The sequence below is a fragment of the Penicillium riverlandense genome (genome assembly GCF_028828495.1).
Source record: "Penicillium riverlandense strain IBT 135883 chromosome Unknown utg000006l_segment0_segment0, whole genome shotgun sequence".
NCBI classification, from domain to species: Eukaryota; Fungi; Ascomycota; class Eurotiomycetes; order Eurotiales; family Aspergillaceae; genus Penicillium; species Penicillium riverlandense.
The window spans coordinates 2633301-2661032 of NW_026643197.1; the positions used below are offsets into that span (position 1 = coordinate 2633301).

The following is a 27732-nucleotide window of genomic DNA, read 5'->3' on the forward strand; positions in this document are numbered from 1 at the left end:
TTGTACAAGGCTGTTAGAAACTTTCCGGTTTTCAGAAATCACACCGCGGTCTCCTTTTTCCTTATCCAAGATACCATTCCCCTGTGGCAGTGTTGATGTGCTGCTCAGGAAAAGAATCGAGGAATGAAAATGCATCCAGGTCCATGCTGCTGGGATGCTGATCTGTCGTAAGGTGATTCGTAACCTCTGGATCAAGATAAGGGAAAGCTGGCAGATAATTCGCCGTAACTAGATCTTCTGCAGGTGCATTGTCATTCAAATGTGCAAATCGTGGAGGTTTAGAGTGCAAGCTGTTATTGATGATATCCAGACTCCGTTGAAGCAGAGGACATGTTTTGGTACCTTGCTTCAGCGCTCGGAGGAAGGTTTGCATCTTGCTGCTTGCTTCGAGGTCACCGGCCTTGACATCCTTGATCATGACTGATGCACCAGTGTAGATGCAGTACGCCATCAAGTATGTGATACGGTTGAAGCCAAACGTCTTCTCAAGGAGCAAAAGCATCTTCTCAAGGCTGTCTGCCGCCTTTCTGCAGGCCAGATGACGCGCAGGGGCCGAGTAGAATGGCCGATGCAGCAATATGATGATTGCGTAGTAGAAGAGGTTCTGGGTCATGATATGCGGCGGAGGACAGAATTCCGGTAAATTTTCTGGGTCGTATTTTAGATGTTGCGGTGAATTTTCTCGCCAGTCGTCGAGCCTCTCTCTGATTCGCAACGTCTCACTCATGTCTGGAGAACCACGTCGAGAGTAGAGTTGGAGGATAATATCATTTAAAATGACGGCGAGTTTGCAGGAGTTTTCGAAGCAAGAAATAGAATGAGCCTTCATTGGCGGATACTCTCCGACAGAGACTCTACTCAAGTTGAGCATGTCGCCATAATTTGGAGACCACAGTTCATTTTCGGCGAACGTGTCCACTTTCTTTCATCAGTATCCGCGAAGCAAAGCACGAGAGGAGTAACTCACAGAACTCAGGGCTATGATCAAAAGGTAGTTCAAGTAACACGGGCGATCTCCCTAGATAGAGACTTAAAGCCTTATCCCAGAAATAACAACTCCAAAATAGTCGTCTCCGTATCTCCCCATCTTCTGGGCTGAGATATCCCAATTTCAATACTTTGCCGCTATTGTGATGAAGACCTAGATCGCTGACCATTCGAAAAGCCATCCCGCCGTAAAGCCATGCTTGCGACGTGGACCCATACGCCATCTCTCGAGCACTGAGCTGTAGCAAGGCCTGCACGGTGGGGATCGAGGTTGGCTTTTGAATTTCTGGGCCCAGAAGTAAGCGTGCCCTACAGATGAGCATTTCGCCTACCTCGCCCTCGTGAAAGCGTGCAGCATGTGCGCAGAGGACGGTGAGAAGAAAAGGCGAGTAATACTGGCCACCGGTTGTCATGTCCCCTGCTGTTGTCAGATATTCTCCAGGGTTGCACGATCGGATCGGATCTTACGCATGAAAGCTGGTCTGTATACCCACATGAACATGGGGGCAATCCAGGACCAATGGATTTGCAGTAAATTGGAAATAATCGCACGTGGGATGCCACTCTCAATGGAAGCGTTGCCATGGGCAAACTCTTCCCAGGATCGATATTCTTCCGCATTCCAGGTCAGTAGCGTCCGGATATTCGACTTGGAAGACACCTCATCCTCGGACTGGGAATGCGCAGCCGATGCATCCAGTGCTGGAGGTTCATAAATAGCGGACGTGGGTCCATAATACGATATCTATTCCAAATAATAAATGGGCATGGTCATAACATAGTACTTCGTGTCAACTTACTTTGCCATGCTCATCAAGACTCAAGTCTGATAGCAATTCTTCCGAGGTAGGCTCTTTGGACAAAAACTGGCCTTGGTGTTCGATAGGATTGTTTCTGCGATCTGTCCGTGCTTCTATCGCTGGGGAGGTACTCGGATCCGCCTGCTGCAGAGCTGGTGAAGATCCTGCTTCCAGTGCTTCCTTCAATCTTAGGATCGTTTGTTCCGCCTCTTGAAGTCTGTTGGCCATGGCTATCACCTGCGACATTGGAGGAGGCTTCTCATAACGACACTCATCATGATAGACGTCACAAGTCTTGCAGCTTGGCTGAGTGCCATCGCAACGTGTCTGAAGTAGTGAGTAACGAGCGGAGTGTGGACTTGAGGTGGACTATAAATACCTTTCTCGCGCGGCAGTTTTCACAGGTGAGTCCACGGCGAGTCCGGCTTCCCCGCTCTACTCGCCCTCTTGATGTTGTGGTGGCCATGCTGCGGACTGCTTTCAGTGGTTGTTCAACTTGGATCACCCATCAAGTCATTCAGAGTTGCGTTTCAATTCCTTCTCGAGTTTTCCTGATGCATAGGTCCCAGGCCGTTGAAAGTTTTTGAAACGCGAAATACCGGGCCCTACTTTCCTTTCCTTTCCGATGGCAAAAGGAGATGTCGTTGGATTAGAGCCATTTAGAAGGCGGTGAATAAAGCCCTAATTATTCCCGACTATACCCGGGCTCCATACCAACTTGTACTACAGGATCTATTAATGATAGCGTATTTTTGCAGGCTGCAGAGGTATTAATGGGAACTCTTTTTTTTTATGCCCAGGCAGAAACACTCAGATTACCTGTGCTGTCGTGATTATTGAATAGGACACAGCAACGAATCCACCCGATGTGAGGATTCGGATGGGGGCTAAGGCAATAATCCATGGGTTACGGCCTATCTCACTATCTAGTTTCACAAAGTATGTACGTATTTAAGCGTTTCTGGCGAAGGCAATGAGAAATCCTCTTCAAATAAGGCCAGTTTCACATAGATGCGTTCGGCTCTTCCTAAAGATATAATAATGAAAGCACTAAAATGTAGGGGAAAGTCATCAAGTATGAGGTGTGAAGAGTGACCACATTAACATGAAGAGATACCGAACTAGAAAACCGCTAGAGCATTTGGAGGGCTTCCCACACCCCCTGGCACATTGAGCGGACAACTCGTCAGCAGGAACGAGTACTTCTTCTTGCTTGCACACGTCCTCGATAGCGCCTCAAGGTCCCACAGCTCACCAATATTCAAACCGAACAAGCTGAGGAAGTACTGATGCAGAACTATCCATCACTTGATTAATATAATTTCGTAAGAAAATATGGAAAGAAAGACTTACCCAAGTCAGCAATGCCTCCCTCCGAATTGTCCTCTTTCATAGGCGGCAGCTGCTCAAATGCAATAGCATCGCCAGCAACACCAGCGAAATGATGATTCCACACCCATCTGGCCGTCTCAGTACATCCCTTTACCCCAACTGCACGACCACCCTTCAATGCTTCCTGCTGCTTCTCGGGCGACATCCCCTGTAGGGCACGGGTAAACCCAGAACGGACTATGAGGATATCACCCTGGCGCAGAGATACACTCTCCCACTTGGCAACAGCGTCAAGCTCATCAACAGTGATACCGTGCGCGTCAAAGGGCGAGTATTTTATACCGTGCGCATCAGCGTAAGCTTTATAATCGAGTAGAACACCGCGAGCAACTATGCCACCACGATTGTGCCAGTGGTTCAGGGTCGGTAAATTTGGGTCGACAGTAAAGGGAGTAGATGATTGCTCGAGAGTCTGTACACACGGTCGAACACCATTGTAGCTCAGTTGAGAGTGTTGGTGGGCATAGTGCACCAGACTATCCCATTGACTGGAGCACTGTGTGTTGAAGGTGACTTCGTCATCAAAACCATGTAATCTGTGATGCTCATCTTCATTATCCTGAAAGGAAATTACTCGGTGCTGAAGTCCGGCGCGTCCAAATGCTGGTATCTGCAGAGCGTTGATCGGCCAGTTTAGGGATACGGATTCCCCGTCTTGGGCTTCACGAAGGGCTGCTTGGACTACTGATGGGGTGAGAAGGTTGATGCATCCAAGGTGATCCTTTTTGCCGTCTCGGTCGAAGACACCCCAGGCGCAGCCGGATGGCATGCCCTCCATCCCTGGGAGGTCGTCAAAACGGGGAAGGCTGCTGTAGTCGGCGCTGGCCATGGTAGAGAGATTCAATGGGGTTCGGTTAAACGAATAAAAGAGCTGCAGCTATATTCTTTACTTTGTCCGTCTTTACTTCAATTCCAAGGTTTATAGGTTTATGGTCCTCCCCTCTATACTTCACACCCTCGGGCCGACTTACAAGTGGAGTGCGGAGAAGGGTGACGCAAAACAACGGAAAGGTTATTTCAAAATTAAACACTAAATTGCCCCAGGAACAGCTTGCGTCATGTATTACGCTGATCCCATGGAAAACGGATCCACAGCTGAAATCTCCTGCATCTGCATCCACGCATTAAACCAAGGATTCTGTTCCTCCGGCGCCGATCCAACCTCAGTAGAGACCATTGCCCTTTGAATCACCGCCTCAATAGTTGCCCACCGATCACAGTCCTGTGGCCATATCTTAGGATCAGGCTGAGATACCTTCTGTGGCTGCGCAGAGATCTGGTTCTCTAGTAAATCATGCCAGAGCTGACACACCCGATGCACAGACCGGAGCTGCCACCCCGCAAGCTGGAATGAGGTAGATGCATCTTTGACTGCGTCACAACAAACCTCAAGGTCTGCAATGGCAATTGCAAACTCGTCGTAGCATCTAGAGGTACACGCTATGTACAGGTGCACCATTGACGCTGTAAACATGGGGTGTATGCCCTGGATGTTGATACGGCGCAGCGTCCAAAGCTTTTTATAGATAGCTATAATACGGGTGATTATCCGCGCAGACTCAACGTATTTGCGGCGCGAGTCTGGTGCTTGTCCTGTTCGTGGAGGCGTGATGAACGGGTGGTTGGCGAAGATCATGGTTTCGTGAAATTGGGTGTGCATGACCAATACATGTGGTAAATAGATGCCTGAGGTGCTGTTTGGATCAACGGCTAGCTCGGTTGGAAGGTCACCTAGCCATTTATCTAGGGCGGATGTCACGGCGATGGTGTGCACACGTAGTTGGGAGATGGAGCCCGTGCGCTTGTCATAGCTAGAGAGCATGTTAGCGTTAATCGCCTCCAAATGGACTAGAAGAGTTACAATGTTTTCTGCAGGCGTTCCATGATATAGCACAGTTTCAACTGGTGTTCCCACATTGGAGCCAGTGGATCAACAAAGCGCTGCGGAGGCCGCCTCAGATTTACAGACTCGTCTGTGTAGTCCTCCCAGTACTGAGTAACCTGATTTCCTGCCGGCGACTGAACAGGGATTCGATTCACATCAGCGACTGGCATTGTCAATCGACCAAGATAATAGCTCCACGCAGTATCGATTACATATGTGCCCCAGAACGCAGTGCTGCGCACAGTAGCTTCCTGTCGGGACATGTCGTTCGACCGAACATAGTGCTCAACATCCAGATGCAAACCCAGATGATGAGCTAGCTGCGCCGCCATGCTATCATACAACCACCCGCGTGAATCTCTGCCATGGCTGGCTTCGCTACCGCTCATCATTGCCAGGGCTTGCACTGTTGCGATGGTGGGGTTGTCAATGTCGCGCTCCAGCAGTGCCCGGGCACGCAGGATGAAGAAGTCGTGTAACGAGCCAGGGATTTCGGGCAGGGCTTGGTCGGTGAATAATGCGCCCCAGGAGCACCTTTTGAAATAGTAAGAGTCAACTCAATAACAGTGGCTGCGGATAAGAAATGCTCACATGACATTAACAAGTAGCTCAGAGTAGCAAGAGGCTACCAACGAGTCTGAGCTCGAGCCGAACTGTGCCTGTCGACGGGCATTCAAAAAAGCATTTTGGTCCACCACATTGAAGTATGGATTCTCCCAGGTGAAGTACAACTTGATCAAATGATCTTCAAACTCTCGAGGGATTGTATGGCCCACGCCAGCTTGTTCCAGCCACGCGTTTGGCGTTTGGCCCAGCCCATTCTGATAGAGCTGCGGTTGGAAGGGGATAGCGGTGCGAAGGAAATGAACATTCGAAGTCGTGCCGAAGTACCTGAGCTGTCCATGCTCCGTAAACTGAAGGGACCCAGTCCGTTTTACGAGAAGCTCGATATCGGGGTCCAGGCCCGGAGTCAGCGTATTTCCTTGATCAATTCGTTCGATTAGCGCCCGTTCACGATCGTCTCCTTCCTGCGCGGAATCATTCAGGAGCGACAGTGCCGACCAGCCGCTAGGGTCTGGCACGTTTTCTTGGGAGTTTTGCACCACGCAGCTCGACTGCGGCGGCTGCGGTGATGGAATTGGAATGCCATGTTCCGTCAATGTGTTTTCCAACAGGCGGATCCGATCCACCAGCTGTGAGACGGCAAGTTTGGATATCCTAATCGGGTCAACGTACCGATCCACTAGTATCCCCCTAGGTCTTACTTACTTGCGCTTGTCAGGTCGCAAATACGTGCATCTCTGTTGCAGTCGATCACAGCTGGCGCAGCTCGGTGATGCGCCGTCGCATCGGACCTTCAGGCGGAAACAGTGATCACAGGCCGTCGTGACATGTGAAGCCCTGCGCCCAGGCGCTACCATGATGAATGATTAGGAACTCATGTGCTGAGCAGTCGACTAGTTTACGGCACGTACACTTGGTCTCTCCCGGGGAGATAGGAAGTGCGGGGATGTGGAGCGCGGCCGAGCGGAAACTCCATAATGGCGGAGAAGTATGAAGTAACAATAAAAGGCAAGTGGGAGTATAGAATCTGGAAATATACGATAGACTAGGCATTGCTCTCTTAGATTGACTATACTACCATGCCAAAATCAAGACAACTCCTCGTGAACCGTAGTCGGCTTAGCCTCCTCCTCCTGCTCGCTCTCGGGAAGTGATCCATCTCCCGTCTCCCGAAGAGCCTCACGTGCAAGCTTCTCACGCTCCTCCTCAGTGACATTATACCAATGCGAGACAACGTTAGCTTCGTCGCCAAAAAGGCCCCCAATCTCCTCCAGCGTGCGACCCTTGGTCTCGGGGAAGAAGAAATAGATCGCCAAGATATAGAAGAACGACGGGACAATCAGCACAAAATAGAACTTCCATCCAATCGTGTTAAACGCAACCGGCGCCCCGACAAGAGTAACTTCGGAACCTAGATAGAAGCTGGCGATACCGAAAGCCACGCCTTGGGAACGGAGGTGGTTGGGGAAAATCTCTGCAACGTAGACATACTGTGTTGCATCGACGAAGAAACACCACCAGAAGATAAAAAAGAACACGAAGAAGACTCCACCGCGCAGACCGGGCACGTTTTCTGTGCCGAGGTACCGCGCCGACAGAGCACAGAGGAATATCACGGCCACGGTGCAGCCAATGGAGCCGATGAGCAGACACGTCCGCCGGCCAACGCGGTCGACGTAAAATGCGGTCCAGGTGTTGCCGATAAGCGTGAAGCTAACCCAGCATGCATTGAGCAGGAGCGGGATTGAGCCTCCCAATCCGAGGCTTGCGTAAATGAGGACCCCGTAGTTTGCCAACACGAATACCCCCAGAAACTGGTTCCCCCACATCAGCATGAAGGCCACCATGGCTCGTCGGCGGTTGGCAGAGGTACGGAAGAGCTCGAATGGCCGCATCGTCATAGACTTATCGTGGGCGAACTGTTTCTCGATCATGTAAAATTCTTGTTTGGCTCGGGAATCGTTGGTATCTTCGGGAGTTCTGTGCAGACGCTTGACAATCTCAAAGGCCTCTTCTCGACGTCCTTGCTGCAGTAGCCAGCGAGGAGAAAACGGGATGAAGGAACTGCCCGCTAGGACGATCAGAGGGAAACTAGTCTGGAACGCCAGCGGGAACCTCCAGGCGAAGCTGGCTGCCGGGTTATTGGCAGACATGTAATAGCATGCAAACCCTAACCAGCCTGCTAGGGTATAGCCGACAGCATACATGATGCCAGTAACGGCCACCATGGCGCCGCGGGTCTCCGCTGTCGACACTTCGGCCTGGTAGATTGGCACGATGCATGCAAGGATTGCAGCACCCATACCGGCAACAAAGCGGCCCACGAGGAACATGGCCATATCCACCGCACCAGAGCACAATACGCCGCCGACGATAAGCACGACACATCCGGCCTGAATAGTCCGCTTGCGACCATAGTAGTCTGCAGCCCAGGCCTGAAAGAGGCATCCAAAGACTGCACCCGCGGAATTGATGCCATTGAGGGCTCCGATCATGTTGGAAGTATGCGCATAACCTGGTTCACCCTGGGCAGCCAGATTAAAGTAGGTATAGAAATTGGGCTGGCCGACGGTCGACCCGATGATGGCCAGGCCATAGGCACTGGCAATGGTACCGATGGCGACAAAGACCACGACCCAAAGATTGTAGGCGTTTACCACAATTTTGTGTAACATTGTGACTGAGAGGGAAACAAACAGAATGAAAGAATGACAGACATATATGGGAGATGGGCATGACATTTTTAGGTTTCGCAGATGGAGCCATCAGTCTCAATTCCCCTCGTCTCTCCACAGACTCTCGTATGCACAGATCTCCATGTCTCCGGCCAATAAGTGAAATGATTGGCGTGTTCTTAATATCTCCAGTTTCACCGCCGGCGCAGAAATCCGGGGCACAGTAAAGATGCGGGGAAGACGCTTAACCTTAAAAGGGTGAGGAGATGTGATGTCAGTGCCACGTACCTGCCGAGGGTTACTATTCTGTTTCGCCACGGAGTGGAGTTGCTTTCTGGTTTAAATTCCGTCAGTGCTGAATCCAGCAAATCAACTAAGAGTCTCTAGGACGGAAGTGGAGGTTGGTAAGCCTTAGTGTCATGGGGGCAGAGTCAAAGCAAGACCGCCAAGACCATATATTGTAACAGCGACCAGCCATTTGAATCTTCAAGGACCATTTAGACGACACCCTTGCCATACTACCCACATATAGTTCTCTGTAAGCCTGTTATTATGATAAGCAACCTTTAACTCCCCCTCTTCTAGTCCCACTTATTTGCCGATCGGAGGATCCACGCTGAGGAAGATCAATTCGCCTCAAGATACCAGTATAAGTAGAGACTTTATAGATGGAAACCCTGCCTGGAGTATACAAAATAACATTATATCACACGCATGCACGGTACCTGGCATATGCATGGCATGTTCACTGAGAACTGGTCAACATTGAGCATCAACAGACTAATCAGGGTAAAGTTGGAAGATCAAGAAATAAGGAGTGTCTCCAATGAATATTTTCACAAAAACGATAATGAGCAATAACGCAGACCAGGGAGTATTTCTACCCATTTCTACCCCTTTGTATTCAATACCCTTCCTTCTTCACCTCTTCTACACTCAAATACAGCCAATCACAGTCCATAAAGTCATAATCCAAAAGCAGCAGGCGGTGAACCCATAATGATGTAGTGCTGCTCGATTCCTCCATCCAAATGGCACCTCAGCTCCAACCCCCAGCCCAGAACAAACCCAGCACCCATCTACAACAATGCTGTCCCGCACCACTCCACGAGCAATACTGCTCTCCAGCTCCATGCGGCCCCTCCGCATAACCACGCCCACGACCACTTCCGCCCTCTCCGCTCTTCTCCGTTCCTCCAGCGCCGTCCGCCCCAGCTCGGCGACACCACTCTGCGCTAACAGCCGTGCATTGCACGCCTCTGCCGCCAGATGCAAGGGCATCCAGCCCGACTCGTCCGACCCCAAGCCTCCGCCTGTAGCGGGCGCTGCAGAGCACGTGACTGAGCCGACACCCTTGTCGACGGAGGAGTACATGGAGTACTCGGAGCATTACTTCAACGTGCTCCTTGGGGAGCTGGAGAAGGCTCAGGAGGAGGGGTCGGATGTTGAGGCGGAGTATAGTGTATGTCTTCGTCACTTTCCTCTCTCTCACTACCTCAAAAGACCGAGCGGAGTATGGAACTGGGGGAAAAAACCAAAAAGCTAACATGTCTTACCCACAAACAGGCCGGTGTCCTCAACATAACCGTCCCCGCGTTAGGAACCTACGTGCTGAACAAACAACCGCCCAACAAGCAAATCTGGCTCAGCTCGCCCATCTCCGGGCCTAAGCGGTACGACTGGATCGTCGGCGGCGACCGCATGCACGAAAAGCAGGACTCGCGGCCCTTTGTCAGTGGGCAGTGGGTTTATCTGCGTGATGGGTCGAATCTGACGGATTTGTTGAATTCGGAGTTGACGCTGAACTTGCCGGCGGATGTTTATAGTGACGGTGAGTAGGTAGGAGGGGAGATGTGGGTGATGTGGGTGGTGGCTACATAATGATGTTGCTTTAACAATTGTATTTTTTTTTACATCGCTACACTCATACTCATGGATTTGTTGAGAGAGGATCAGCAGATATCATATCATTCATCTTTGATTCAGGCTAAATAGATAGGTGCAATCTATGACCGACTCGAGCGGTGCGTGGCGCTTGAGAGTCGATAGATATCTAGGCATTATCTTATACAACGACCGCAAGCCCTTCTTTGTTTCGAGTCACTGTAACCAGCCCAACTCGAGACAGTGAAACCCATCTCACCCGGCCGAGCGAGACCTCTTTCACAGCTGTATCCCACTCAAGCAAGCCAGTCTTGAAGCCATGTCTGTAGACGGTAGCGTTGCCTGGAGAGGCACACGGAGGATGTTGGTGTGTGCAATTCGTTCTGGATATGATAAATGTTATCGGCCGTGGCGAGGATATAGGGTTTGGATTGTTGTCGTTGCAGGTCCCATCCCATCCCATCCACCATCGAGTTTGTCGAGTGCATACACATGCTAGTATATGCCACCCCCGGAACAGCGGATACTTTTGCTTTCTGCTTCGGCACAGGAACTGCGAACAAGTTCACAAGCGGGAACATCATGGGGGGAGGACACTGGGTATGGCATGGTATCTTCGAAGGAGTCTCATCTCGTCTCGGCGTAACCAAGACCAGCGCCTACCCTATCCTGTCCTGTTGTGTGTTATAAAACCCATCTCTTCATATCATCTGCTCTGTTCATTCACGCCTGAACAGCAACGCTCCCTGCATTCTGCCCACCATCCGGCTTAGGCAGGTCCGTCTTTGAAAAAAAAAAAAAAAATTTATCAGCATTTCAGGAACATATCCAGCCTCCACCGCTGGAACAAACTCACCAGATCAAAAATAACCCGAATCATCAAACTGCAGCTCGGACACACGGCTATCTCCTCGCCATCGCGCAGGTCGTCGATCGCGATCTCGAACCGGTCGCCGCAGGGGCAGGGGAAGTGGTAGATTTGCATGGCTGGGTCGAAGGTCATGTCCTCGATCTCGATCTCGTCATAGATGGAGAGAGCGTCGTCGGCCATTTTGGAAGGGGATGTTCTGGGGGACTTATGTGAATGAATAGTCTTTCTTTCTTTTGGTGGCGGCAAAAAGTTTGGGGGTGGTCATGTGACCCGGGAGATTAGTTAAGCAGCCGTATACATGTGTTTAAAAGGCGTAACGTTAGTTATGTACTATAGCAGAGTGTATGGCAGACGTATAGCGGCCTGCTCACGAGGGAGGAAGGTTCGCAACTCCCCCATCAGGTGTACCTCGCAAGCCTACAAGGTGGTTATGAATTGTGAGATGAATGAACCTTCTTATTATCATAATTGGCTTTACTAATTTAGAAAGGAAATTTATCCTTCGATATGTCTGGATGGAAACAGCAAAGAAGCGAACTCTTTCATACACTGGGTGTGGTAGAAGAGAGCAGGCAATGGTTGAGGAGATGCGTGGGAAAATAGTTGATAATCAGGGATAAACAACACCGTGGGGTTCGGCACATCCGTTCAGTTCACTCTCTTCAGGGTGTTAATGGCGACGTTTCGAGGCAATAGTCATCATTTTTATCGTCCTTGCGCATTATCGCACATCTAATATAATCAGTATGGTTCCACGTTTTGATATATCGGCTGTGTGTACCTTGGGCTATTTCTATACAAAATCAGTCCTTTCGTTGGACATTAATAACGGTAATCACTCGCCCAGCCGTGCAATCTCCATCTTGACCGTTTCCACTTCTCTGGCAAGTGCTCCATATCGACGAGCAATCTCCGCCAGAGTCCCGCCATCACCCGCAGCCTGTGTCCCGGATCCATCAGACACCTCCACATCGCCGTAATCCCGGAGCTCTTCAATCGCCATCATCCGCCGTTCTTCCAGCTGATCCCGCGTTTTGCGGAGGTGATCTCTGTACCGGGTGAGCGCGGCCAGAGTTTCGGGTGTATAGATGGAAGCGGTGATTTCGAGCTTCGTAACTCTATCGAACGTAGATTTAGATTTAGCAGTGCTCCCAACAGCTTTCTCAAAAATGCGAAGCACGAATGGTGCAGTACATACTCAAGTTTCCCCTCAACCCCCTGCGCAACGGTAGCCAAATGCTCCGCCTTGGCCTTTGTCGCCCTCGCCAACGCACCATGCTTAACCCGCTCGAGGGTAATAACAGTCCTCTCTAATACCAGCGTTCGGGTCGCAAGCACATCGGCCGCTGTCGCGGCCATCTGTCGTCTGGCTGTGGGCAGCTCGAACAGTTGGATCTGGCGCAACGCGCGCACCCGTTCCCGGAGGATATTCGAGACTGGCGGCGCGGAGGCAATGGATGTGCGAACTCGGCGATCACGGGCTCGTGCGCGTGCGTGGTGGCTTAGATGTACTGGGGCGTGGATGCTTCGTGATAAGGAGGTGGGAATACCTCCTGTTCCTGTTGGTGGTGTTTCTGGAGAGGTGGTTGGCTGTGCGGTGGCTAGGTTTCGGAGGTTGTTGACGGATGACGAGAGGAGGGTGGAGAGTGAGCGGGCAATGGTTGGGATGTGCGAGTGGAATGCTTCAATGTCCGGTGCGAGTAGTGAGAGGGCGTCATCTCCATCTTCCTCCTCCGGATTTTGGGCGCCTTGTTTGTCTTGCTTGCGTCTGTCGGGGTCGATTGCGGCACGCGGTGTCTCCAGGTACAGCGATATGATGGCGAGATTATCCCGGCACTGCGATATCTCCAGAATAAGCACGGGCAAAAACAATACACACGGCGCGACAAAGAGTGCCGTCTCAAGTGACGGACGCGATACTGACCTCATCGGGTAGCCCGCTATCAGATGCGAACGCCAATCGCCGCAGCATTCGCTCCTTGATCCGCTTCTTTGCATGTTGTGTCTGGCATTGTTTCAAGTCCTAATCCGGATACAATAGTCAGTTTCCTGTATCTTGCTGTTCTTCCGTGCCCAGTGCGACAAGCTCAAGCTCCACGAAGGCGGCGTTTGGGGGATGGAGGGGGTATATACCTCCACCGCGCGTTCTCGCTCCGGGAGCGCGCTGTGCGCACGCGTCGAGCCATCGGGATTGAAAAGCGTGGTCGTTAGATTTTCATAGAGCCGCTTGAATAGAGGATTGTGCGCGAGGATCGAGGGATCGCAGGGAGGGATCATGGTTGACGGAGGAAAATGGGGACAGGAGACGAGAGCTTCACCGCCATCAACAATGATCTACGAACCTCGGTCCCAACTAAGACTAAGGCGTTTCTACGGAGATCAGATAGCCTGCAATACTCGTACATTTGCATTTCCATATCATCGTAATCATACAAGTGCAGCTGGCCATTCCAGCTTTGATCACCCATTGACTCCCCCTCTTCCCTCATCTCCATCTCGTTTGTCTCCATAGCCAGTGAACCACACAAAACAAAAAGCCAGCCGTCCCTGCGCCCTCCCATTTTTGATCTCGCGCAAAATCCAAATCGCAAAATGTACACTCAGACAATGGGGGAAAGTTCAAAAAGAAAAAGAAAATCCAGTCAGTCCATGGCGAAGCCTGACCATCAATAAGCCAGCGTTGCTGGATCCCAAGGGGTTTTTGAGGGAAGCAAAGAGTGCGTATGTACAAGGTGTATTCCTGGTGGTGGAGAAAAAGATCCAGGGGAAAAGATCCAGGGTTTGATCAAATATCCAAAAGAGAAGAGAAGAGAAATTAGACGCTCAGACCGCAAATCAGCGCAGCAAGGGCATGCGCAGAAGACTTGATCGATATTGAGCATCTACTCCTCCTCGCTCTCCTCGGAATCTTCGTCTTCGTCATCACTGCTCTCCATGTTGGCTTCGACAGATGGCATGGGGTTGGGAGAACCGCCACCCTGGAAGCGAGACAGGTTGCTCTCGAGCATGTTGATCTGAGCCTCTTGCTCGTACTTGCTCATTGGCTTGTTCTTCTTCGGCTTCGGGGCGGCGAGGTTGCTGGCGGGAGCAGAATCCTCGTCATCCATGATGTGAGGCACGTTCTTCTTCACAAATTTGAGCAGCATCAACAGCACGTCGTTAGGAAGCTCGTCGATATCCAGTTCAATCTCCGCTTCTTGGGTACCCTGAAAAACAGATCAGTATGTAAAAACAAAGCAGCGAAAAAAAAGCTTACCTTCAGAGCAGGAACATTGTTCTGGATGATCTTGAGGGCCTCCTGCATCTTCTTGTCCGGAAGACTACTGATGCCGTTGGAGATAATCTGCTTCTCGTGGTAGCTTACCCAGCGAGGCTTGTCGGACTTGGAGCTCTTGATCTTCTTGTCCTTCTTGCCACTGGGGGCGTTGCTCTTCTTGGAATCCTTCTTTCCCGGTTTCTTGCCAGCCTTCTTAGACGAGGGAGGAGTCTTCTTCTTCTTCTGGGTGATCGCTTCGACCTGACGGGACATCTCGGCAATCTGCCGCTGGAGCAGCGTAAGGCGCTCGTCATCCTCATCACTCTCCTCTTCTTCCTCATCGCTGTCCTCCTCGGACGAGTCGGAATGCTGATAGTGTTGCGGCTCGTGGGATTCCAGGTAGCTAGCCTTTTGGCTCCACTTCCAGTTGAAAACTTCTTCCAATCGCTGGCCGGCCACATATATGATATCACCGGCCATGTTGAACCGGAAGCAGTTTTTCAGCATCTGGCGAATATCGAGCTCAAATTCCTTTGCATTCTCGTACTGGCCAGACTTGAGTTTGTTCTGCACGGTAGACAGATCCATCGGCTTCTTAATCACGCTGTGATAGTTGGGGATGTTCAACGCGACGGGGTCCACGGGCAGGTAGAAAGGCGCTGCAATTTCGTAGTACTTCCCCTTGTGCAGTTCATCAAGAACCTCCTGGCAGAACTTCAACTCCCACTGGAACTTCTTCTTCTTCGGTTTGGTGGAATATGGAAGATCGCGCTTGGGAGGATGGATCGATCGCTTTGGACGTCCGTCGGGGTTCGAAGAGTCTCGCCGAATGGTGGGCAATCCTTCTGGGCCCAGCGCAAAGGTCGTTGCCCCCTGGGGTGAGGCGGCCTTGGGTTGAGTAACCGGAGCCCCAGTTGAGGTCCGCGGCTCCCGACGCGCAGCAGAGGTCTTCTCCGCCACCTTCTTGGGCTTCTTTTCCTCCACCTCGTCGGGCTTGGGAAGATTGGCCATTTGCTTCTCAAATGTCGCCCTCAACTTGTGACCTTCCTGGGTGACGAGGTGATCCGGACCGTTGAAAGTCTGTGCATTCTGAACCATCAAAGCGACATCGTCCATAACCCCCTGCGGAGACGAATACTCGTTGGCCTTAAGCTTCTTCTCGACCGTTCCCAAGTCCATGGGATGCTTGATCACGTTGGGATAATTCGGGATATTCAGCGCGATGGGGTCCACGGGCACCTTGTAGAAGCGCGCATCATGCATACGCTTCAGGCTAGTCAGACACTTTGAAATGAACTTTTGCTGCAGCTTCGTGAGTCCCGATTCGTCACCGGCTGGAGGAGCTGGGCCGGGGGTTTCGGTCACCGGAGTCGGCAACTCCGGAGCCTTGATTTCGGTAGCAGCCGAGTCCTCGCCTTCAACTTTGGTGCGCTTTGCAGCAGGTTCTTCACCACCATCGGGTTCGCGTTCTCTGGCGATCTTGGTCGGAGACATGGGCACGGTAGGTGCATCTTTCATCTCCTGATCGGTTTGAAGTGAAGGCAGAAGTGGGGGTGTGGGAGATGCCGCCACAGGGGCAAGCGAGCCACCGGACTTATTCTCGGCAAAGAGATGGTGGGGCAGTTCGGTTTTCACGGAGGCGGACGTCTCCTGAGAGTTTTCAATGTCCATCTTGTCCGAAGTATCAGCAGTGCCATCGGTCTGCGCCGGTGGCTCGCTGTCGGTAGTGGCGGGTCCCTGCGAGGTCGGAGGGAAAACAACGACATTGTTCACCGGTGTCTCCGCAGCGGGTGCGGTAGATTCCTGAGCCGGGCCTTGACTGGGCGTAGCCCGGTCCTCTGGGCTTTCTTTCTTCATCTCTGTAGCCGTGGGGGGCTCGAGGGAAGGCTCAACGGACGGCTCAACGGAAGGTTCGAGGGAGGGTTCGACGGAAGGCTGGATGGCAGATGGCGTCTCCGCTGGTACCGACGAAGAAGGGGGCTCGCTATCGACAAATGCCGGCGGAGCAGGAGACTTGGGTGGCGAAGCAGCAGAGCTGGTACCGTTGGTGATGGCAGTCTCGCCAGGCGTATGGCCATTCACTGCAGTAGGAGTGATCTCAGGCACGGTCTGGGGTACATCTGGCTTGAGGTCTGAGACCACATTTTGCACGCTGGTAGTCAAAGTCAGCAAATGTTTACAGAAGTCAGGCGACAAAACAACAGACCTCATGGGCGCCAGGTCTGGCGCCGCGACTCCGGTCGGCGAGGGAGGCAGCTGAGGCTTGTCCTCCTTGACAATAGGAGGAGCCTCGGGAGGCGGGGTGGCCATGGGGTCGTGGTCCAGTCGGAGAGAGTACAGGGTCTAGGTTGACACGAAAGGTGGGTGGGGGGATGGGAGTGCTTTTGAATGCGCGCAACAAAGTCAACTGAATACAGACTTGCGCCCCGCGCGCGGAAGCTCAGGCAATGCGCGGGAGGTAGAACTTGGCTGGCGCAGAAGCTTTGAAGGGTTGTAAAGATGGAAGAGATGGATAAGAACGCAGGAAGAGATGGATGGAGAGGGTGGAGGGAGAGGCGATCGTGGGAGGAAGAGAGGAAGGTGAGCTGGAAGAAAGTTGGAGAATGCGATGGCAAGGCGACAGAATTTATGGGGCGGTGAGGGATGTGTCACGTGGGCGGTGGCTGGTGGATAAAGGTGAGCTAGAGGGAGAAGTGAGAAAGGTGTGTGTGGGTGCCTGAGGCCCGTGGTTGAGGAACTGGATAAATCAGAAGGCGGGAGGGAGGGTAGGTGAACAATTAATAATAAAAACCCAAAGCACCAAAAAATAAAATAATAAAGGTGGCTGGGGGCGGAGTTAAAAGGGGCGTAGGTAGACGCGACGCGTCTGTGTTTAGGGCGACGGGCAGGGGGGGGAACCAAGGACACGAAAGGAAAGGGGGGGCGGTCAAAGGGCTTAAAAAAGACGGAAGCAGAATTCTTCCTCGGAGGGGATGCTAGAATCCTTAAGTACAACAGACCGGAGTGCGCCCCTAGTTCCACCGCTGGCACTAGGCCGCATTCGAGGACAGGTTGTGGCCCATGATTGGCCGGGGCCGATCGCGTTCGCTCGTCCGCCGGGTGTGATTGGTGTGGCCGTGGCTGATGTGGGCCCGCTGTATCATCGAGGAATACAAATTTTCACTGCTACGACAGTAGTGTGACCAGCGTGAACCAGCGTGAATATAGATAGAAAGATCAATATTTCTAGATATGTTATTGATTCTAATAAGACATCTCTCTCTATAGATCCATCGGTCGTCTGCGAGGGGTGCAATCCCTGAAATCACGGGTGTCGGCTGACTTGACCCTCACAACAGGCGACCGGAGGACCGGCTCAAAAACGTCACCGGCACGTGACACCGTACTGCTTCCGGATCTATACAAACACAGTGCGGCGAGGCGCATTGCATGGCCAATCCCTTGCGGTGGACATGTACATGCGTCAAGAGGGATATTTATAAATTGACATGTATGCCTGTGTGCTAGATGATTGCGAGGAGATGAAGTACGTTGGCTGTGTAAAGGAGTCTCATGGTAAAAAAAAAAAAAAAAAAGAGGATGAAGGTAGCAGAAAGTAAACTGGCCAATTATCTGCACGTGTGTATCTGCAGGGAAGTAGTATGTTTTGTGATAACTAGCCGTGGAGTTTATTATTGTGTTCCTCTGCAGATATATATTTCGAACACAGGTCTCGTTCACCATACCATCGCAAACCACCATCCAAATCTACCGCCAGAAAAGAAGCCCATATCTGAAGCACATATTTGAGAATACCCTATTTCCAGAATTTCCAATTCCCCCCGTTATCGACAACAATTTATCAATAATAATTGACCTGTCCATGCTCTACACAGATTCCAAAATCACGTGATGATAACACAACCACACTAGCCACATACGGACTAGCGCTCATAAGAACATTTTTTGGGCTTTTTTTCACTTCCCGCAGCGACTGCGACATCCCAAGAGCCCCAGCAGCCCCAGCTCGTTTACCGGGGTCGACAATCCAAAGCACGGGAATTACTGTAATTCTAGTTGCTTCTCTGGGGTTCCTCTATCATTCTCCCCCTCCCAACACATCCATCTCAAACGGGGAAACCCAAAAAGAGGATCAAAAAAAATGGGCAAGAAGACATCTCGCCCATCTACTAAGATGGCCTCGGCTGCATCGCCCGCCACTGGTCTCTCACAAGCCACCAGCAAGTCCTCTGTGCTGCGCGCGGCGTTCTCGCCTTCCCAGTACCAATTGGCGCTCTTTGCGTCCGTCATCCAGGGCCTCGATGCGCAGCACATCCGCATCCACGATACCAACACCGGTCGTCTGCAGTGCGAGCATGCCTTGAACCCGAAGGAGACTGTCACCTCGCTGGACTGGGGTTACTACGGTGGCCAGGGCAAGAACCGCGATCAGTCGAAGAAGAAGCGGAAGCGCGGCTCCGACGTCAACGGAGTCGACGGCTTGGACCAGGGTGATATCGTCGTTGCGTTTGGCACCAGCTCGTCTGATATTCGCATGTACTCGCCCGCGGAGGATAAGGTCGTTGGTACTCTCACCGGTGCCCATGACAAGGGGATCAAGGATTTCAAGTTCACGGCCGATCGGCCGGGCCAGGAAGGCTGGAGTATCGGCGGTGACAACAAGCTGGTCCAGTGGGATTTGCGCACTGGGAACAGCATAAAGTACGACATGAAACCTGCTATCTTATGGCATAACTAACAAAAATTTCCAGAACGATCCATCTCCCTTCGTCTGCGGCTTTGACTGCTCTCTCGCGCCCCGTTCCCTCGAACCCGCCCGTCATCTGTGCCTCCCAGAAACCGTACCTAATAGACGCTGAAAAGGCTGACGAGCCGCCCGTTGAGTTCGCCGCGATGCCGAATCAGATCCGTTCGATTCTCTCGTCATCCACAGAGGCTGTGAGCGCATTCCTTGCGTCGGACGGAGACCGGTACATCAACGTCTTCGATGTTGCCAGCCGGAGGCTGGTGCGGAATCTCGTCGCAGAGCAGGATGTGTCGTCGGTTTCATTATACCCTGAGGGAAATGCCTCGCTGGAGAAGCAGATTCTCGCAGCTGTCACTGAAGATGGCACCATCGAGCTCTTCACAAAACCCTTTGTTCAGTCGGCCGCGGCCGCCACCAGTTCCAAGGCTAGCCGGAAGCAGATGACGCAAAGATCAAACGCTTCTCTTAAGGTTACACGTTCTGAATCCTCCGACACCTGTGTGCCCGTGGTCGCAACCTCATTCCAGGGCTCGGACATCGTCGTGGCGTACACCGAGGGTGGAGTGATTCCGGTGTTTGAGCGTATCAAGCTCCTCAACGCTGATACCGAAGAGTTGTTGTTCACTGGCGCAAAGACCGTGGTCAAGAGCAAGTCCAGCTCTGCGGTTGCAGCAGTGACCACCAATGGCGTTAAGGGCGCGGGCGAGAGCCGGGTTGACGAGACCCGCACGGTTGTGGAAGCAGGAAACCTTGTGGATGACGACGTCGAGATGCAAGATTCCCGACAAGAGGTCGAGATTGTCGACAGCGAGGAGGACTCGGACAATGATGACGAGGATACCAAGACAACCGCTGCCGAGAAGAAGACCAAGCCCGCGAAGAAGGCAGCTGGTGACGAGGAGGATGTCGAGATGCAAAACGCCCCCGAGTCCGAGGAGGAAGATGACGAAGAAGAAGAGGGCGCAGAGCCATCCTTCGGTGAGCTCCTGGGTGTCAACACCGGCCAGGAAGTCGACGTCGAGGCCGAGCTAGACGACGACATCCGCCTCGGCGCATTGGTGCCGGGAAAGCCCAAAGCCGCAGTGCAACAGATCCCATCCGGCATCTCGCTGGCCACCGTGCTTACACAGTCGCTGAAGACAAACGACAACGGCATGCTCGAATCCTGCTTCCACACGGGCGACACCTCAATCATCCGGACTACGATCCAACGCCTCGACTCCTCGCTTGCCGCGACGCTGCTCCAGAAGCTCGCGGAGCGTCTCTCCTCCCGCCCGGGCCGGTACGGCCACCTTCTCGTGTGGGTGCAGTGGACGTGCGTGGCGCATGGCGGCGCGCTGGCCGGACACCCGGATCTGCTGAAGCGCATGGCGACGCTGTTCAAGGTGATGGACCAGCGCTCGTCCAGTCTTCCCTCCCTGCTTCTCCTCAAGGGCAAGCTGGACATGCTGGATGCGCAGCTGGGCCTGCGGCAGTCGCTGCGCAGCGGCGCAGAGGGGCTGGATAGCGAGGACGAGGACAACGTTATTTACGTGGAGGGCCAAGATGATGACGAGGACAGCGAGGTGGAGGCTAAGGTCCCACGCTCCAAGTCGATCCGCGACACGGCGTTCGACGAGGACGAACCCATGATGAATGGTGTTGCGGATGAGTCTGATGATGATGAGGAGGAGGGCAGCGAGGACGAAGATGAAGATGAGGAAGACGGGCTTCTCGATATCGAGGCTGAAGAGTCTGCCGGCTCATCTGATGCGGAGGAGTCTCTCGAGGAGAATGAAGATGACGAGGACGAGGACGCTGAGAGCGCTAGCTCGATGGTTGACTTCATTGCCGACTCGGAGGACGAGATGTCGGATGATGATGTTGCTGCTGCTGCGCCGCCGCCACCGTCGAAGAAGCCCAAGACGTCTGCTGGGAAGAAGGGAAAGGCTGGTAGGAAGTAAGCCTAGCCTTGTCCGTTCTCCCTGTGTATCTGGCGAATTTGTTTCTTGTGTGATTTTGGTTTATAAAAGAGTATCCCATACGTGTGTGCTGTGCATCGGATGGATCTAGATCTGTCTGCATTTTTTCCCCCTTTATTTTCATGTCTGTCTTTTCTTTTCTTTTCACTTGTATTCTTCTGGCTGTCCAATAAGAGATGGTTGGCAAGTGCCAATCCCAATCAATGCATATGTTACGTCTCTTCCATTGAGTGTCTTACTTGACTATATGTACCCTTTCCTGCTCCTATCCCTAACTCTAAGCCACAATCCCCAAAACCACCCAAACCCGAGCATAACCATCAATCCCCAATTCAATCAATCCAAAAGCTGCTCCCCTGCACAAGCCCCTTGCGACAAAACCCGATGCTTCGGCACACCCGCCGCCCCCAGGGGAATCTCCAACCCAATCGAGCGTTCCTTTGACGGATAGTCCGTGTAATGACCCAGCTCACTCACATCGGGAGTGTCGAGCGCGAGGATGGCGCTGTTCTTTCCTGCCGAGATGCGTGCTGAGGAAGTTGAGTTTGGAAGCGTTATGCGGAGTTCGCCTGAGAGGCAGAATACCCATCTGGATGGATTGTATGTTAGTCGGCGGATCAGGGAAATAGTAATGCTGGGTGGCTATAGACATACTGGTTAACAGGCGAATTATGTCTCCCACCGTCAAACCCTGGCGGCACAACAACATAGCTCGTATTTCCACCCTCAACACCGCCGATAGGACCGAGGGATAGAAATGACGCGCCGTCCGTTCCGGTCACGGTGGAGGTCTCGAAGTCCGGCTCGAGAGCCCAGCATTCTATCACGGAGCGGCCATTGTGTGCGGTTACGACGGTGACATTTAGTGTGTTGCCCAGAGGGGGTACTGTAGATGTTGTTCCGATAGAGGTCGAGGGGGGTTTGGGGAGAGAATTGGCGGCGATGAGGGAGGTGGTAGTAAGCAGAAAGGGGAGGAGGGTGGATAGCTGCATTTTTTTTTGTTTTTATGGAGAGAGGACGTATCTTGGTAGAATAGGTAGTGAAGAAGGGAAAGAAGGAGATATCAGATGAAAGATATCTGGTAGGTACACGCCCGGTGGTGAGGATTGAGATGATTAGGAACTGGAATTCGAAGCTACTTATGTATATTTGTACCTCGGAACCGTGACAGCCTTGAAATGCGGCGCTAAAATTTGACAACGAACGGTCAGGGGTGTGTGCACGGCGCTAGTGGTGGTTAAGACCGGGGATCATCCGGAAGGATTTCTAGCGCTTATGTACGGAGTAACTCAGGTTGACGCCGGAAGGACCACGAAATTCTGTGGCCTTAGACATCGATTTTCGTTCCATTTCCACACTGACGCGCCGTTTAGTCCCCTTCCCAAATACCAGGAAGGGTTTAACGCATCATACAACTCGAAATAAAAGCGCTCCCAATCCGAGTGTTCGCCTAGTAAGAAATTATATATTAGGGTACCGCTTGCGGCGGAGTGAACTCGTTTAGTAACTACCCAAAAACTAAGACTAGACAGGTAACAAATATATATGCGTTCTACGGGGTAGGCGAGTTATCGTTTAGTACTGAGGGGTGTGTTTTTAACACGTCCTCATTTATATCATTGTCATTACTCGTTCTTTCATATTCTTCCCTTCCTTTGCTAGGAATCATTGAAAAGAAACAGCGCAGTCACATGGAATGGTTTATATCCCAGAGTCTCTGGTATTCTGTTGATAGCCTTTCATGGTCTTCCTTCGGAATAATGTCGCAACAGTGAGGTGGAAGCCGACCCACGAACGATCGACGATCATCCTTATTGCGATAGATATTTTCGAATTCGACGTGGTTAGGGTGTACTCGACGAGCATTCTCCTCTGCCCGGAAGGGAATGCTCGCCGCCTCACACTTTTCATCCGTCAGAAGATGGATGAATTCTTCGACTTGTGCCTCAGTTAGCTGGACGAGTTTCAATTGCATGATACTATTGAGGAAGATGCTATTGCACTGTATTCGACTTAGTGGATGTTATCGAGGTAGCAGATATACACGTACCTCAGTCCCAGAACTTCCTCGGTCAAAAAGCACTACGCCGCCGAAGAGACGGTCCTCTGCCCAGTATCCAACAGTGTCGGCCCACCCGCGGGGGTAGTATTCGTGATCTAGGTAGTCGTAATGAGAGAGCAGCGTGATGTATGGCGGATATTTTGAACCGGCCACTCTCAATAATCATGGAGGTTTCGTCGCCACTGGCTTGCGTGACCATCCTTCGAGCATGTCGAATAGAGTGGCTGCTATGTCATGGCATAGAATGACGACGATTTCAATCAGACGTAGATAGAACTGTCGGGAAGCGGGTTCTTCATCTTGAAATCGTTGGGCAACCTGTTAATAGATCAGTATATTTAGAATGAAGTAATAACCTCCCGTCGTTCATACCTGAGCATCAATCTCATCTGTTTCCACATAAAATCCATCCCGAATGGTTTTGGCAATCTCGTGTGCTTCTTGGCTGGGTTCGGGATCCGGGTTTTCCTCTAGCCACCACGGGTCGTCATCCTCTTCCCCGGCCCTTGGGACTCTTGGGACTGGAATGCCATTCGCCACTTGAGCATATGTGTCGAGAGCTGCAATCGAGCCCAAAAGGTTGGACATGGCATGTTTGACAGCAGCAAAGTGCCCTGAAGAAAGAACTGACAGGGGAACTCGGGTAGCATCCTGGCCGGTTGCCATGGTTAGTGATTGCAGTCAGTCAGTCAGTCTGGCGGGCGGTTGACATAGAGTGTGTTGAACAGAGGAAGTGGAGCTGACCGACATACAGGCACGCTAAACTGTTTCCAGTATATCGGCGTCACCCCAGTGTACGTGATAATTAGGGCGTAATAGTAGAAAATTCATGGTTGTCCGTGGTTTTTTACTAGCATATCGTGGAATTCTACCCTAATACATACCATGTTTCCACCGCGACGTCGGCTCCTCCATCCACGACGTCCACGCTTTACCGTATCAGACTTCCTCTTCCATCCCAGCATCTAGTATAGCATACCACGCCGGCGGCTCTATCATAGGTCTACGAGAGGGAAAGAGGGAAAACATAAAGACGGGCTGTGCTACCCTCTAGTCGACTTTACCCTTCGATTATTTCAGCTATTGAGACCACCAGAGCCCTCACTGCCATCTTATTACTTCATACGCACTATATGGATAGAGCACAGAAGGTTGTAAGCCCCTCTGCCTCGTTCAGTATCACACGCGAAGCCTAGTCAAACAACACTAGCACTAGCATGATGTCTCTACCGATATGGATAAAGTACACAGAGATAGGGCGGCTGGTTAAACTATTATCGAGCTAGATACTTCAGTTGCAACTGAGACATTTTGTTTATTGGAATTAAGTATCAAGTGGGAGGTGGTTGTCGACGGGTCAATTGTGAATCATGTTTTTTCACTAAATCATACTAAATGACTCTTGGCCCAATGAAATCCAGCTTTAGCTGAACTGGATTATAGTCTAGTACCTCAATAGAGAATAAATTTAACAATTGAAACGCCGGAAACCTAAAAAGAGCTGAGCAGACTTGAACTAGATCCCAGGACCTAATCGCTGTTAACGATACGTGAGATAAGGAGTAACGTCCGACAAAGAAGAATAGTAGTGGGTTGGGTTCAACATTATTTTTGTCGCACTACGTAACGATAACTATCAGCAATTGCAACAACTGTCAGCTGTCAGCTCAGCTCAGTCTGGCGCCGATCATAAGAATAGAGTAATACAAAAAGCACTACTGGAGCTAACAATGAGAGGCGACGCCTAACGAATGATCTCGCTTCCGGATTTCTCAATCCCCTCCAGACCCTCTAGGATATCGCTTCCTCCCAGCAGTCCGTAAGCAGACCCAATGCTCTGTCTGCGCCCACTCCAGACTTCATGAAACTTGACTGTCTGATCGCTGGATGCGACGATAATACATCCTTCCTCCCTGGTCCCCGTGCACCACATCCCTCCTTCTTTCTCTTTGGGACGGATCCTTAGAGGTCCCGGACGGTACCTGCGGCCCCTCCTGTTCCTGCGTTCGGTGGTCGGTGGTACACGCTCTGGCGAGAGTGGAGGGTGTAGACTGTCCCAATCGTCGAGTGTAGCGGAAACACGGCGAGGTGGTCGTCCTGGGTAACTGACTGCCCACAGTGCTCTTCCGCAGTCGTAGCCCGCTCCACGATCCTGACCGTCCCAGCTGGTTCCATAGGGGCCCCAAGGGATGACGGCCACCTGGGCACAGCTTGGCCAGGCAAAGATGGCAATTCGATAGGGGTGTTGGGGAAGTGCGAATCCGAATGTAGCGACAATCTCACGTCGTGTCTGGCTCCAGATTAGACTGGTTACCTGGGCAAAAACGTTGATGGTTGCGAGACAAGCTCCCGTGCGGGTATGGTAGAAATGAATGGCTCCATCGTTGATGCCCCCGCCTGTTGCGAGCAGAGACGGTTGCCATGGCGCAAATGCGATTGCCTTTACTGCGGCTGCATGTGCCAGCCGATGCTTCTGGCAGTTATACGGCACCAAGGTAGCTGGCACCAGAGTAGCTCGCCCGCTGCCATGCCGTGGAGCTTCGGACAGAGACGGTGCTTCAGATGGTGGGCTCGAAAGACGGTTCATCCATAACGGTGGCCAATGGTTGAAAAAGTGACGTGTTCTGAATAGCCCTTGTCGTCGGGCGCTCGACGTAATACATTGGAAAATGTTCGGACTGGCTCTCGTGGAGACGGTGGACTCGGTGGATGCAGCAGATGAGGGCAGTGTCTGTGATGAGATGATCTCATTCAACTCAAAGAGTAGGCAGGAATTGTCATTGCCGCCCGTGGCAAGGAAAGTGTCATCAGGAGACCAGGCCAGACCGCAGACCTGCTGGGTGTGTGCCGAAATCTTGACGAGTAATGTAATGGACCCTTTCCAGCCCAACTGGTTCTGCGACTCATCATCGGACCACTCGACCGAGTAGTACCAAATATCTCCAATTTCGTCGCCTACCACGAGGTCCTCTGCCTCGACTTCCAGATCCTCAAACCTATATGAAGGTCTGCGCGTAGTTTTGGGCTTGAATGAGACGCAGGTGATGGTGGTGGAGTGATTAAGTTCAAAACGGATTTCTGAATCGAAGATGCTCCACAAGGATAACTGGCCTGACTGACGAGCAACCGCAAGAATACTCTTTCCGCCGACCTCAGAAGAAAAAGACAGGGATGTCACATAATTTGACGGATCCATGTCTCCAAAAGGTGGGTGCTCTACCCCGAACCGTTCGGACCAGATATAGACACGCTGAGCAAGGCCGACAGCAAGCACACCAGAAGTAAATGAATAAGCGAGAGTCGAGCAATAAAAGTCATTGCGCAGAAACGGTGCATCCAAGATTCGGAATGGTTTAGGGGGGACAACCTCTCCTTTGGTAGGACTTGTAGGCCCTAGCATTGTCAAGCAGTTAGTTGACGCGGCAGGACAAGCTGCAGACAAAGTCATCTCACCCTGTAAGTGACAATTCTAGATGGGGTATAGATTGATCTAGGTAAGTAGTAATTGACACCCCTCTGACACTGCGTGAGACAAAGTGATCCACTTACAATGTCCCCTCTCAACTTTCTTCCAAGCATTGTCCTTCCAGACAAAAGGAGAATACCGCTCATGATGCGAAGACGCCGGACTGGGAGGTGTGGCACGGCCAGCGGATAGCATGCAAGTGTCAAGCAGTCGAGTGGTCGGGTCAATGTCGAGCGCGAGGGCAAGCCGTGACTCATGCATGTCTCGCTGATCTGTGATCGTGCTTTGAGGGAGAAACTGGGCCGCATACATGGGGGCAGTGGTTCCTCTATTCAACACGCTGGGGTGGTCGTTGGAGAGTGTCGTTGATGGAGGCCCCAACACTCCCGAGACTCCTCCAACGCCCCAGACAGCTCCCGCACTGACGACCCTCGCAGAATCATTTGATAAATACCCGGCTCTCTCTACAACCGCCGTGTCAGAGACGAGATGAGGCCGTTGATACGGTCTCTGCCAGAGACGAATCGGTCTTGGCGGCCCCGGCACAGTGACAGGTCGGCGTGGTCGTAGCGGCAGAAACGGATCATCACCCGGTAGACGTTGACGGAGCAGTCTCTGTTGAGGAGACAGTTGCTGTGGGGGTTTGCTCACACGGTATGAAGTTGAAGGAGGGTCGACAAACGCGCGCTTTGGGATGAATCTGTCCGGGGAGGCAGGTCTGCCAAGGGCATTCCTTGCTGGGGATCTCGTTGCAGCGCGGCCCCTTCCTGGAGATACAGTCCTGGTTTCATTGAAACTAGGTGGTGAATTCGCCCGAGAATTGGCTCGAAGCTGTTGGGGTAATGATATCTGAAAACCGGCCGGCGATTCCAAGAGTGGCAAAGTAATTGTGGCAAATTCGGTCAGTTTGACAGATCCGTTGTCTCTGCTAGACTCGGATCGAGAAGATAACAAGAATGAGGTGTTGCGGCTGTCGCCTGCTGCAGAGGATTCCTCGAAAGAGTGACATCGTGCATCTACTACCATGACTGTTGAGAGAATGGGTGAGTTGTGAGTGAAATGAACCCACGCAAAGGAGTGTAGGATAGAGCCCAAGGAGAGAATGGGTTATGGGCGAAATCTCAATGAAGGTTATTTAGAAAGAAAATGAAGAGAGAAAGAAAACAACAGAAAAGGTGTTAG

General features: G+C 51.9%; 12 protein-coding genes across 12 annotated transcripts; 2 read left to right on the top strand and 10 right to left on the bottom strand.

Moving 5' to 3' along the window:
• Positions 1–61: 61 nt before the first annotated feature.
• On the bottom strand, positions 62–2033 carry N7474_007266 (fungal specific transcription factor domain-containing protein; the record flags this gene model as incomplete). Its single annotated transcript, XM_057198676.1, has 4 exons — positions 62–918; positions 968–1405; positions 1456–1732; positions 1788–2033. 4 exons carry the CDS (start codon positions 2031–2033, stop codon positions 62–64), a joined length of 1818 nt encoding a protein of 605 aa, XP_057052116.1.
• An 875-nt stretch (positions 2034–2908) lies between these two features.
• On the bottom strand, positions 2909–4008 carry N7474_007267 (uncharacterized protein; the record flags this gene model as incomplete). The annotated part of the gene is made up of 2 exons (XM_057198677.1): positions 2909–3084; positions 3141–4008. The coding sequence occupies 2 exons, from the start codon at positions 4006–4008 to the stop codon at positions 2909–2911; spliced, it is 1044 nt and encodes a 347-aa protein (XP_057052117.1).
• Positions 4009–4242: 234 nt separating this feature from the next.
• N7474_007268 (transcription factor domain-containing protein) lies at positions 4243–6485 on the bottom strand (the record flags this gene model as incomplete). The annotated part of the gene is made up of 4 exons (XM_057198678.1): positions 4243–4990; positions 5041–5598; positions 5656–6282; positions 6334–6485. 4 exons carry the CDS (start codon positions 6483–6485, stop codon positions 4243–4245), a joined length of 2085 nt encoding a protein of 694 aa, XP_057052118.1.
• Positions 6486–6716: 231 nt separating this feature from the next.
• Positions 6717–8303, bottom strand: N7474_007269 (uncharacterized protein; the record flags this gene model as incomplete). The annotated part of the gene is made up of 1 exon (XM_057198679.1): positions 6717–8303. One exon carries the CDS (start codon positions 8301–8303, stop codon positions 6717–6719), a length of 1587 nt encoding a protein of 528 aa, XP_057052119.1.
• Positions 8304–9390: 1087 nt separating this feature from the next.
• On the top strand, positions 9391–10142 carry N7474_007270 (frataxin family protein; the record flags this gene model as incomplete). Its single annotated transcript, XM_057198680.1, has 2 exons — positions 9391–9765; positions 9870–10142. The coding sequence occupies 2 exons, from the start codon at positions 9391–9393 to the stop codon at positions 10140–10142; spliced, it is 648 nt and encodes a 215-aa protein (XP_057052120.1).
• Positions 10143–10995: 853 nt separating this feature from the next.
• Positions 10996–11238, bottom strand: dph3 (CSL family zinc fnger-containing protein; the record flags this gene model as incomplete). The annotated part of the gene is made up of 1 exon (XM_057198681.1): positions 10996–11238. One exon carries the CDS (start codon positions 11236–11238, stop codon positions 10996–10998), a length of 243 nt encoding a protein of 80 aa, XP_057052121.1.
• Positions 11239–11893: 655 nt separating this feature from the next.
• Positions 11894–13335, bottom strand: N7474_007272 (uncharacterized protein; the record flags this gene model as incomplete). Its single annotated transcript, XM_057198682.1, has 4 exons — positions 11894–12176; positions 12257–12894; positions 12983–13081; positions 13192–13335. The coding sequence occupies 4 exons, from the start codon at positions 13333–13335 to the stop codon at positions 11894–11896; spliced, it is 1164 nt and encodes a 387-aa protein (XP_057052122.1).
• Positions 13336–13940: 605 nt separating this feature from the next.
• On the bottom strand, positions 13941–16624 carry N7474_007273 (putative transcription regulator BDF1; the record flags this gene model as incomplete). Its single annotated transcript, XM_057198683.1, has 3 exons — positions 13941–14264; positions 14315–16466; positions 16521–16624. The coding sequence occupies 3 exons, from the start codon at positions 16622–16624 to the stop codon at positions 13941–13943; spliced, it is 2580 nt and encodes an 859-aa protein (XP_057052123.1).
• Positions 16625–18455: 1831 nt separating this feature from the next.
• Positions 18456–21004, top strand: N7474_007274 (WD40 repeat and Utp12 domain-containing protein; the record flags this gene model as incomplete). Its single annotated transcript, XM_057198684.1, has 2 exons — positions 18456–19015; positions 19066–21004. The coding sequence occupies 2 exons, from the start codon at positions 18456–18458 to the stop codon at positions 21002–21004; spliced, it is 2499 nt and encodes an 832-aa protein (XP_057052124.1).
• A 354-nt stretch (positions 21005–21358) lies between these two features.
• On the bottom strand, positions 21359–22014 carry N7474_007275 (uncharacterized protein; the record flags this gene model as incomplete). The annotated part of the gene is made up of 2 exons (XM_057198685.1): positions 21359–21611; positions 21677–22014. 2 exons carry the CDS (start codon positions 22012–22014, stop codon positions 21359–21361), a joined length of 591 nt encoding a protein of 196 aa, XP_057052125.1.
• A 1232-nt stretch (positions 22015–23246) lies between these two features.
• Positions 23247–23750, bottom strand: N7474_007276 (uncharacterized protein; the record flags this gene model as incomplete). The annotated part of the gene is made up of 2 exons (XM_057198686.1): positions 23247–23402; positions 23457–23750. 2 exons carry the CDS (start codon positions 23748–23750, stop codon positions 23247–23249), a joined length of 450 nt encoding a protein of 149 aa, XP_057052126.1.
• A 1078-nt stretch (positions 23751–24828) lies between these two features.
• Positions 24829–27576, bottom strand: N7474_007277 (uncharacterized protein; the record flags this gene model as incomplete). The annotated part of the gene is made up of 2 exons (XM_057198687.1): positions 24829–26477; positions 26634–27576. 2 exons carry the CDS (start codon positions 27574–27576, stop codon positions 24829–24831), a joined length of 2592 nt encoding a protein of 863 aa, XP_057052127.1.
• Positions 27577–27732: the final 156 nt, after the last annotated feature.